At 34.1% G+C, this 13081-nt stretch overlaps 1 protein-coding gene across 1 annotated transcript; it reads right to left on the bottom strand.

Annotated features, from left to right (window-relative positions):
* Positions 1 to 10117: 10117 nt before the first annotated feature.
* On the bottom strand, positions 10118 to 11933 carry LOC149792532 (uncharacterized). The gene has a single exon (XM_089969405.1). It carries the CDS (start codon positions 11567 to 11569, stop codon positions 10235 to 10237), a length of 1335 nt encoding a protein of 444 aa, XP_089825531.1. The 5' UTR covers positions 11570 to 11933; the 3' UTR covers positions 10118 to 10234.
* Positions 11934 to 13081: the final 1148 nt, after the last annotated feature.

The raw sequence follows: 13081 nt of genomic DNA, 5'->3' as shown, positions 1-13081 counted from the left end.
GAGAGAGCGAGAGAGAAATTTGGATTTTTAACGTAGCTTTAACACTTTTTCAGTCATATTGCTATGATGTCTGTAGTGTGGCAGTTTATAGTGATGTCTAGCATTAGGACATAATGCCCAGACACGTAGAATCATGGCCCACCCAGTCACATTATCCTGACACCAGGCCGACCAGTCCTAACAGTAACCTCTTAACGCTGAGCGCCTAGCGAAACAGCTGCGATTACCATTTTTATAAGTCTTTGGTATGACTCTCCCGGTGTTCGAACCCGCGACCTTCCGCATCCGAGGCGGACGCTCTAACCACTAGGCTACCAAAGAAGTGCATCCCGAAGAAAATTAAGAGGTAAGTCCACGGTAACTATGGCAACCATGGGTATCAAAATACATTATCGTTTTTCATAGTCAATATTATTTTTGGCGATTCTAAATAACTGTAAGTACGAGAATCCGATTTATTTCTTTAAACGTTCGAGAATTAAATTATACTCGCAGACCTGACAATTAGAGCATTGTTGCCGAAGGCAATGTATTTCGAGTAAATTTTGTCGTCGACACAATCTTTTTTCTTTACATAACTTTTACCCTTTTCTTGCCCACGTTTTTACCTCTACTATTGTTATGTTTTTAATTTGTAATGTGTGTTGGCTTTTCCCCGTGATTATAGATTGTAAGGGTCATTCTGTTAACAACTTATTAGATAGCTAGTTTTTGTCTATGATTGCAGATTACATTTCAAGATCATTATAACTTGAATGTAAATATGTATACTTGGAATTGAGTTCAAGACCATAGGTTCGTAACACTCGTACACTCAAACACCCTCTATCAGTCCTTGGAATACCTCTTTTTCACACCTCAGTATAGATTTTAGAGTTTCAACCAAGCATTAAACAAGTCATTTGGTCTATGCAAACTGGTGTGGTATCCTACGATATTCCTCATTTCATTTACCGTTTCACTCTTTTAAAAAAAGTACCATCACTGCCAGACACATAGTCCAATTTAACATTAGAATCTGGTATACTTTGCTGGAATTTACCACGATCTTTCCATCTGTGTCGTAATAGCTCCTTTAGGGTTTTAACATTATCTGGTGATGTCGAAACATAATGTGTAACATTAACATGTGCTCTAATTTGTACTTAATGTTTTGATTTAAACTTGCAATGTCTTCATCTATCGGACCACTGGCATACTGAAGAAAGAGGTATGTCAAACCTTTTAGCTTTTCCTTATCTGTCAGATAATTTAATGCATCAGCTTACTATGTCCTTCAGTATTCAGCATTGCGATCCATATTTACATTTGCAAGCAATTAACACAGCATCATGAGTAGTCTTCCCAGAGACTTGGCCTATAGTATTATGCTCTGCTGGACCATTGTCTCTCAAGCATTTGTAGTTTCTATTCATGTATCTCCAGTCATGATGTGGTCGAACTCTATTAATGATACAGATTAAATTATTTCGAATATATGATTCAATTCATCGTCATCGAGTAAAGGTAATTTACCAATGAATAGCGGTTTTCGCATCTAAAAAAAATGAAATTTTTATACAACTTTTACAATCTTTGGTATATTTTGTCTGTCCCAAGATTAAAAACATCCCATGAGCAGATCTTGACATCCGCGCTGGTCAGTTTAGCAGGTAATTACAGGTAAGCCAAAATTACATATCAAACTCGGATCTTTAGTTTTCACAGAGTCATCACAACGTTTAACATGTAGCCCTCATGTTGGATGATTTGTATCAGACTGGTACATTTTTATCGCGTTATATTCCTTCGTTATGACAAGCACTGAAGTTGTGAACAGTTCTGCCGCCAGCTGTGATAGGATGACCTGACCAAGTCAGTCCGTTAGATTAAGTTTCGGTAAAGAGTACATTGATCAACCTACATATTCTTTCTCTTCGTCTTCTTTTTTATGTCTTAAATCTGGAGTTCATTTATCTAAGATAAAATTTTTGCTTTGCTAAGAATTCACGTATTGAACAATGTTTGCTTATTCGGATCCTATGGGATATGTTGTTCTTGTTCAAATATACTGATGCTTTATTTACCGTTTTCCACAATCCCGTGTAATACTGTGTTTATTTTTCTCTTCAATCTGTTAATTTCCTTTATTTTAACACAAAACTAATGCAGGTTTGTTTACACAATCTTTGAATCTCTGTTATTTTGTATTTCATTGTTTCATTTTCTCTATCAGTCTTTCTCTGTTACATTTGTAATATTTTACAACAAACTGTTATTCGTTCCATCTGTGTAACAACGTTCCAGACAAGGCCACCTATTAAAATGATTGTATAATGTAATGGTTTAATTTCAGTTATTAATAACTGACAGTTTTCTGAAACCTGAATATAAAATTTTCATCAATGTGTTACATATTAGAGTTTCATATATACACACTATACAATCTTCACGTGTTTTAATTTCATTCATACACACTATGCATGATAAACAGGTTTTAATTTCATATATACACACTATGCAATGTTTTCATGTTCTAGTTTCAAATATACACACTATACAATGTTCACGTGTTTTAATTTCATTCATACACACTATGCATGATAAACATGTTTTAATTTCATATATACACACTATGCAATGTTTTCATGTTCTAGTTTCATATATACACACTATGCAATGTTTTCATGTTCTAGTTTCATATATACACACTATACAAGGTTTACGTTTTCAGTTTCATATATACACACTGTGTAAGGTTCACGTGTTTTAATTTCATTCATACACACTATGCAAGGTTTACATGTTTTATTTTCATCCATACACACTATACAAGGTTCACATGTTTTAAATTCGTTCATACACACTATGCAATGTTTTCATGTTCTAGTTTCATATATGCACACTATACAAGGTTCACGTGTTTTAATTTCATTCATACACACTATGCATGATAAACATGTTTTAATTTCATTCACACACACTATGCAAGGTTTTCATGTTCTAGTTTCATATATACACACTATACAAGGATTACGTTTTCAGTTTCATATATGCACACTATGCAAGGTTCACGTGTTTTAATTTCATTCATACACACTATGCAAGGTTTACATGTTTTAGTTTCATCCATACACACTATGCAAGGTTCACATGTTTTAATTTCATTCATACACACTATGCAAGATTTACGTGTTTTAATTTCATTCATACACACTATGCAAGGTTTACATGGTTTAGTTTTATCCATACACACTATGCAAGGTTCACGTTTTCAGTTTGATATGTACAAACTATGCAAGGCTTACATCTCGGCTGTGCATTCATACCCACCATGCAAGATTTACGTATTTATATATCATCCAGACTGTGTACAAAGTTTACCCATCCAAAACTGAGTCTGGTTCATTTCTGGTAATGCACTGCGATTGCAGGTTTTATGGACGAGCTAAACTTTTCACGATAATAAAAAATGAACATAATTGATAAAAAGCCTTTGTGTGAATCCCTGCAGTAACTTCATTGGATGAATTTTTAAAGAAGTCAAAATGTCCTCATGATCATATGACCATCAGTGGGATGTATTTCCATGTATTTGTTCAAAGTCAATTAGATCATTTCCAGTCTTTCACATTTTATTCTGTTCTCCAGCGTTTTAATGACGTTCTTGGAATCAGCTTCATTGTTTTCAATGTTGTCTTTATATCCATTTCATCAGCGATGTAATTTATAACGTGTTAGTGTATTCCCTAGATTGTATTGCTTCATCACGTTCTTCAAGCGCGCCATTTCATTCTGTAAATGCGCTCTGTTTCGATATATTTTCTTTCTTTCTATTTTTGTGAGGGATAAAATTCTAATGAATAAATTAATTCTTATATTTTCCTCCTTAATAGACACACACACATATATGTATATATATGTATGTATATATATATATATATATATATATATATATATATATATATATATATATATATATATATATATATATATATATATATATATATATATATATATATATATGTGTGTGTGTGTGTGTGTGTGTGTGTGTGTGTGTAAAAAATACAAATCATATGGCAAATAACAATCCTTTCAAGCGCACTGGATCCAGCAAGAGATCACGTGTGTCAGGGATTGATTAAGATACATGCAATAAACTGACAACGAACTGGAGTCCCCAGACCAGGAAAGAAAAGGAATTTTACTGGATACGCCACTTTATAACATTGAAACCAAGCGGTTTAAACCAAGAAGACTAGAAAAAGACAACCATGCACAAATAAAATTATCTTTTGCAACTGAAACATTTTCTTTTAAATTATTCTCTAAATTTGCGTAATAGCCTACTACTACTATAACAATGAAATATCCGGGATATAATCTGCGCTTACATAAATTTACATAAAATAGCAGCTGTCGTTATGGCTCATCAATTTCTGAGTCAATACAAAAGATTTCCAGTGTCAGCAACAAGCTGAAAAAAAACTGGCTGACACATACAAGGTTGAATCCCTGTAGAAACAGCCATGTAAAGTTTCGCAAACATAACTGTTTCTGTTTTATTTATTTGTCTTGTCTATGTTTTGTATTTACCTTTGAAAAAACTCATTAAAGAGTCGAAAACGCTCAGGCTAGCTAGATACTAGTTTCGCACTGTTCGTTGTTAGTTTATTGCATATATATATATATATATATATATATATATATATATATATATATATATATATATATATATATATATATATATATAAGTTTAAATTTCTGCAATTTGAAACGTTTCTTGAATCATTTCAAACTAGGAATGATTTACATATTTGCCATTCATCTGGTTGATTCAAAGACTGCCACTTCATGTGTAGAGGTTTTACTCGAACTTTTCTTTCCATGAATTCCATCTCAGCCGTCGTTGGAAAGTTGCAGGTTTACGATGGAAATTGTACGAGATCTTCGAGCTGTACTGTATATATTGCCAACTCCAGTCTTTTTCATTATATACTTAAGTATGGAATATAGAAACTTGTTTGCGTAATAATTTTCATACTTTTTCGTTCCTATATTTTCACAAGTGAAAATTTAAGATTTCCCATCATGTCATGCAACGCTTTATTGTGTGTATCTACAAATGTTGTACCCACAACAACAAAAACGACTACTTTGCGAGCGATAACAAATAAAAAATACATTTCAGACACGGAAATTAATTTTTGATGAAGAAATTTAACCAGACGCCGTTAGCGTCTCTCTGTAGTTGTTGCCCTTCACTTCCTTGACCACAACTATTAATCCGGTGTGATGCATTGCTGAATCGGACTTGCTCTGTTTTCAGATAGAGTCAAAAAGTTTAGAAAAATAAGTGACAAATGGAATCAACCCAATCCTACCGCTTTCTGAGTCGTCGATATTTGTATGATTAGCTTATGAAAGTCACGTGAATTTACGAAAAAGGGTTGGGATGGGGTGTTTTGCTGAAATATTTTTCCAAGCTTCCATTCTGGAGAAAGTTTGGTATATAATATAAACAAATTCTTTTCCTACGTAAATACCATATATATTTCATCTTGTCGTTCCAATAACGATATATTTTAACTCGTGGCGTCGTCACGCATTAAAATATCACGTTTATTGTAACTCAAGCAAAGAAAACATCCTCTTTCTATATTTACTCACATTAAATAAGTAATATATCCTCATTCTTTTAAATTATTGCTGACTTGAGCTCTTGTCTATCGTTATTCAATGTATTCGGTAAATCTTCATAATTTCTCAATGGCTCCGGTGACCTGGCGGTTAAAGCGTCCGCCTCGGATGCGGGAGGTCGCGGTTTCGAACCCCGGCCTAGTCTTCCCACAGACTAATAAAAATGGTACTAACAGCTGCCTCGCTTGGCGCTCAGCATTAAGAGGTTAGTGTTAGAACTGGTCGGCCTGGTGTCAGAATAATGTGACTGGGTGCGACATGATGCTACATGTCTACGGCATGATGCCCCAGTCATCACTATTAACTGCCACACTGCATAGATCGTAGCGATATGACTGAAAAATTGTTAAAGCTACGTAAAAAATCCAAATCATACGCACGTCATTTCTAAAACATTGCATTATATCTTCTTCTTCTTAAATCAATATTTTTGGTACCTTTTGTATTATTTTGTAAGACAACTAGCGTTCACCACGTTTTTATGCCATAAAAGCTTTTAAACAAATACAATTCAGATATTTTCTTTTCAATTTATGCTTTGTTCTCACGCAGTAATTACGAAAAACCAGAAATCCTATCCCCGTAGCTTTTTAAAAAAATACACCACTTCAACACTTTAATATCGATTTGTTCTCATAAATTTACAAATGGGACAGAATTCACACTTCTAAACTTCTATCAACAGGCTGATGAGCTAGAAAAAAAATTCACTGACTCTCTATTCACGGCACAGATTTAAAAGTGTGTGTACGTTGTCATTTGCCTACTGCAATCTTAATCCCATATCTTTATTTATTATAACTAAAAAAAAAAAACCACACGAAAACTTGGTACAACGCTGGTGCATCATTTACACACGAAAACCGCCACTATGGGTACCTATCGTCGTGATTTATGAAGTATGACATCATTTTTATTGTTTGCGCATGATCATGTACATACACAATAGTTGACTTATCTTTAACTTCACCGGCACATTTATGACTTCTATAAAATGATCACCAACAAGGAAAGGATCGTGATGATAGAGAGAGAGAGAGAGACAGACAGACAGACAGACAGACAGACAGATAGAGACAGACAGACAGATAGATAGATAGAAAGATAGATAGATGGACAGACAGACAGATAGACAGATAGATAGATAGATAGACAGATAGATAGATAGACAGACAGATAGACAGATAGACAGACAGACAGATAGACAGACAGATAGACAGATAGATAGACAGATAGATAGATAAAATAGATAGATAAAATAGATTAGATAGATAAAATAGATTAGATAGATAAAATAGATTAGATAGATAGAGACAGACAGACAGATAGATGGGGGCGCTCACCAGTTAATATGTACTTTTGAGAGAGTGACGTATGTAAGGTGAAGTAGTTCGCATTTAAAAAATGCACAATGAAGGGAATGTTGGCATACCTATATGCTACAGTAATGTAATGTGGATATTTCTTTGGATATTGTACTTTTGGAAATTTTACATGATTTAAGTACACTGCTAACTAAAATGACTGCTCCCTTGTGTTAAACAATCAGCCTGAATTAGTCTAAAGTACACTATACATATCAGCTATTAAAATAGGGAAAATGAATTTTGCTATACTAGACAATACCAGCTTCTGAAAGTGCAATGAATGAATTACCAAATATATAAAATGTATAAAAAAAAGTTATCAGCTCTTTTTTATACAATTTACTTCTGAAGTTCAGGAAGTGAAAATGACCAAGTAGAGCTACCACTTTTTTGAAAGGTGCACATCTGAAGTAAGGCCAAGCTGTATACTCTATAACCCATATTACACCCATCAATCATACACCAAAATAAAGGGAATTAAAGGTTCTTTGAATTATACCTAAGATATACAAGGTCTTTTTTAAATAGCCAGTATAACCAGTGAGGAAAGCCGGAGAAAATACGAAACTGTAGAGCGCCACCTAGATAGCGAGAGAGACAGACAGACAGACAGACAGATAGACAGACAGACAGACAGACAGACAGACACATTTAAGATCCAGACGGTTTAAGTACAGCAGCACCACGAATGTTATTCGACATATAAATCTAAATTGTTGAAAATATTTCGCACGTATATTTTAATTCATTTTATTTGCTGATCATATACTTCTTGTAATGATCTCCCTTGACTAATTCTGAAGACAGAAATTTTGAAGACACGCTGAGGAAATAAGAATTTCACTGTTTGCATTTTGATCGACTCAAGCGCGTCTGTCTTTTAAAATGTTCTAAATCAACCAAACTTAATAAATTCGTAACCCAACCAAACGTATTGACACTATAAATGACTATTTAGGTCTCAGCTTCGAGATACATTAGGCCAAAACCTTTTTCAGTTTTCAGGGTTCAAAAATGAATAAATTCTGTACACTTAAGTAAACACTGTTGTCCAAAGTCCACTTGAAATAGACCTCTCAGATGCAACACTAAGAATCCCGTGCTCTTTGACTTAGCTGCTTTTCTGTTGCTTTATAAATTGAGAGACCTCAATAATGTCGAGAAACATCATGAATTATTACGGAACTATTAATTTAAAAGAAAGAAAAGAAGCAAGAAGAATAACAACCAAGTACGGGCAGTCTAAGACACTTAATTAAAAAGAATCCTATCTAAATCTGTGACCCTCGCAACACATTCACAAAACTAAATGTTTGTTTTGTTATGAGTCGGCAGGTAAAATGATTTCGATATGGTGTTTTGATGCTGGAGGCATTTAGGCAGTCGAAATCTTGGCCACCCACCCTCCTCGCAAATTATCCCCTAATACATGTATCAATATTATTTTGATCCGTTGTCGCGGGACACTTAAAAGGCGTGGGGCCCATAGGCCGGTGCCTACTCTGCCTATTTGGTAATCCGGCACTATTGATACATCGTAGGCGCTCGGCCGATAAGCATTCATATTCGCCATATCGAAGGAGTATTTTTTAAATAACGACATGGAACAAAGCACAAATGTGTTTTTGTGTTTAGTACATACCTTTGTTTTCTATTCTTTCCCAGCGTTATTTAGCTACATAATGTAAATTAAAAGCAAAGCAAAGTCGAGTTTATACAAGTTTCGGTGCATCGACGAATGTCGTGCCGCGGATGACAATGGTAATATCAAAATGGTTCGAATATGGGCATGACATACGGAATGGCGGACTGAAGATCCGCATGGAACACCAGAGAAACCTTGCAAAATTAAAAGCGTAGAAGAAATTAGCAACCGTCTTTAAACCATGCCCCTTTCGTATTGTATACCTTCACAAATATTACACAGTCTTCACGTTTTCGAATGGTAACGAAAATATTAAATGAAACATCATCATCATCATCATCATCATCAACCATCTACCTCTGTCATTACCTCTAACTCCGTTCTTATCATTACACCCTTAAAATCGCTGTAATTACTACCAATGCTAATTTCGCCATTGCAGCTACGAATATCAACTACCAATTAAAATTAATCTTTTATTGCCATTTATAGAAATATTTCAATTAAGCAATAATTTTCATAAAGACACAATATTTTTATATTTGTCACAATTGAAATTCATCGAAAATTTTGAACCATCATATATATATATATATATATATATATATATATATATATATATATATATATATATATATATATATATATATATATATATATATATATATATATATATATGTATATATGTATATATATATATATATATATATATATATATATATATATATGTATATATGTATATATGTATATATGTATATATATATATATATATATATATATATATATATATATATATATATATATATATATATATATATATATATATATATATATATATAATCAATCTCATTGATTAACTGGTATATTTTACTTAGAAAGTTCTTGTTGTTATTGTTGTTGTTGTAGGGTTTAACGCCATTTTTCAGCACACGATAGGCAATACATGGTGGCCAGTAATAATGGTGGAGGAAGAACCCGGGAAAACCCCAGAAAGAACCACCGACCCACGAGAAGCTACTGACAAGCTTTCTCACATACTCACATTGGCTGAATCCGAGACTCGAACCTACGCAGACAGAGGTGAGATGGCAGTGATCCGTAACGGAGAGCGCTTTAGACTCTACTTAGAAAGTGTGACATCATTAGAAATATTAATGGTTAAGAGAAGGTACAATTTCTTTGTAATTTGAAATATTTTAATGCATGACGGCGTAATAATTTGAACGGTAAGATTGCAATGATAAAATGGAGTTCGCGTAATTATAGAAATGGGCATATTATATTTCCATATAAACTTATCATATTTCAGAAAACATCATTGATGATTACAATGGATAAATTACATCTCTTTTCCCGTTTATCACGTTCTTTTTTCCATTAATAGGAGCCATTTGAAAACAAACCGAATACAAGAAGAATGAAAGAATTATTGCGTGATTATTTAATTGTAGAAATTGTGAAATTTAAGTTTTGAATACTGAGTACGTCTTTTTTCAATATCAGTAGACAAGGCACCAACTCTAAAGATGAAGGGTAACATTGCTTATGTTCGATTTCTTCTGCAGCAAATTTTTTGGTACCAATCCCGCAGAAGGCCCCAGAAGGAACGTCTCAGTTGATCGTTTGCAATGCCGTAGATAATTGGATTGGAAGCATTTCCCATAAAAAAGAAGTATCTCAGAAGTATATTGTTTGTGAATCCAAAAACATCAAGCCAGAATGGAAGATAGCTCACTAGATAGATCACACTACACAGGAAAAGCATCTTTGCGCTCCGTCTATGGATTACATTTTTGTGCTGGTTCCGTTTCAGTTTTGGCGTGCATTCGATCTTGAAACGTCTAAGTACAGATGCATCGTCAAAAACTATAATCTTATTGATGTTGTGGTTGTTGTTATTGTTGTTACTTGATCCTTTAAAGTTATTTTCGACAACCTCCCTGTTGCATATTTTTGTCTCTCGGTTAGAGAAAGTTAGCTCTGAAACGTCAGATGAAGAATCGTTGTTGTCAATGAATTTTGGTGAGTTATCAGAGAAAGAGTTGCCGCCCCTTTCTTCATGTATACTGTTACCCAGTTCTGTGTCTCCATCCTGTTCACCGAAAAGCACACCGCACTCAGACGCAGTCTTACAAGATGGTTCTCGACGAAACATCGCGCACCTTGTTTTCGTTCTTTTCCACAAAACATAATACACTGTTGAGTACAGGACAACAATTAATGCAAAGGTGAGGAAGAAAGTTAGCATTTGAATGATTTGGTAGGTAGTTGCCATCGTTAGACCAACTATTGAATATGTGAAACGACAAAATTTCTCAGTGTTCGAAATTTCTGATTTTGTTTTCAGTATGTAATCAAATTCGTTGTCACCGACAACAGCAAATATTAATACAGAAGGTCCAGCGAAGACAGCGCTAAAACTTAAAATAATATACATACCACAGTTGACGTTCCGAACAGACAGCTTCTTTGTGATTTTGCAAACGGCAAAATAACGTTCCACGGCGATCGCTACTAACGTTAGGTTGGACGCACCTATAGCAAAATGACGCAGAAACTCAAAGGTCCTACATGTGAAGTCTGAAGTCACCAATTGAAATTCAAAGACGACTGTATACGGTATTATCATAGAGCAAACCATCATGTCAAGTATTGCTAACACCTTGATAAACGTATTCATTGCTAAAGTCTCCTTTTTCCTGAAGTATACAATCAAAACTGGCAAAGTGCTAAAAGTTCCGACAAGAGCAAACACACTTAACATTATGGCCAAGCTCAGTTTGTATGGAAAGAAATACACACTCCTGGAAGGAAAAGTTTCTCCAGTATCACTATCGTTGAAATTATAACCGCTCGTGTTGTCGAAATGTGCTCCCATATCGAAAACAAAAGTCTTACGTTCACACAGGGGAAAATAAGTACTGAAGTTTCTCTTTGTGGCAAAAATGTCAAATATTCATCTTTGCTTCAGCGTGTAAAGTCGTATAATTAAACCTAAATTCTCACGTATCAACAAGTGCCTTCATTTACGATTACTGATATGAATCGGCGAATTTTATCTGATACAAGAACTCAAGTCCAGAACAGGCTTGTGATTGTATTGGTTTGAAAAGTTGTCGCGAAACATCAAATATGCACCTTGAATTAATTTATTCAGTGTGGTCCATGGTGAACCAATCAGCTTTCGGAACAGCGACAGAAAGCTTTTGCCAGTTTCCGATCAATAACAAACCATGCCCACTAAACTGAAGCTGTGTCATCCAGAATGCTCCTTTAAGATGGCGAGAAAAAAGAAAAGTCAATCAAAAACCTGTGCCGAAACGTTGTTTGTTAATGTTATCTGTCTGTGCTTCAGTTAGAATGTATTCATCTGATTTTCAGTCTCTACATGCAAGCAAAAACAAAGCATCGTTCGTGATTTTACAAACAGTATTTATTCCTTTCCTTGAGAAAGTACTATGTCATGGCGGAAATAAGAATGTTTATAACTTACGGGAAAAACTCTAGTGGGGGGGGGGTTATGAAGAACACTTGATCAAAAATATAAATTCATTGATAGATAATGAAACAGACAAATAAAAAGTACATAAATATGCAATTAATTTAACTGAAGCAACTGAATTGAGCTTTTTTACAGTCTAATCTGTGTCAATTTACAGTAATTTATTTTCCTTTCTTTCATAATGCGTATGCATGTATGCATTATGAAAGAAAGGAAAATAAATTACATAATGCATACGCATATATATATATATATATATATATATATATATATATATATATATATATATATATATATATATATATATATTCTGTAGTTTTTATTTTTAACAGACCTTCGGAAAATTACATTTAGTACCTGGTCTATGTTAAGTCCTCTTGCATGCTTGTGTGCATGATATCGCGAGAAAACGCCTGTATCATTACGAATGAAAAGTGTATCTTTTTAAGGTGTACGTAAAAATGGTCATGTTAACACTTTCGCTGGTCTTAAATAAAATATTATTTTATGTTCTAAATTTGAATACTAATATTACTGATTACTGAGCGATCTGCGCCAAGATGAAGGTCATTGATCACTATGGATTTTTACAATGACGACTGGACACAAAACTTGGTCAAGAAAAGGTGACTGGGTGACATTACAGTGCGACGTTTAATCTGGTTCGCACTCGATTACACCTTGACGTCGTTTACAAATCTCCACGTACTTGACCACTGACAATATCACACATGTCCTGAAGGGAGAAGTGGACTGGGTGTTATAAAATGATCTTGCAAGGAATCGATGGCAAACCAAATCAACTGAAAAATCGCCATATAAAAATATCTGTGATCAAATTATACAAATGAAATAATCTATACAGAATATCAACATGACCGGTGTCAT

The sequence above is a fragment of the Sinohyriopsis cumingii genome, chromosome 9 (assembly GCF_028554795.1).
Source record: "Sinohyriopsis cumingii isolate HCF-2022 chromosome 9, ASM2855479v2, whole genome shotgun sequence".
NCBI lineage: Eukaryota > Metazoa > Mollusca > Bivalvia > Unionida > Unionidae > Sinohyriopsis > Sinohyriopsis cumingii.
This window is presented reverse-complemented; position numbering and strand designations above follow the sequence as displayed.

Bases quoted from the DNA above. Each gene is read 5' to 3' on its own strand.
- LOC149792532 (XM_089969405.1), bottom strand. From the start codon at position 11,569: ATGGGAGCACATTTCGACAACACGAGCGGTTATAATTTCAACGATAGT.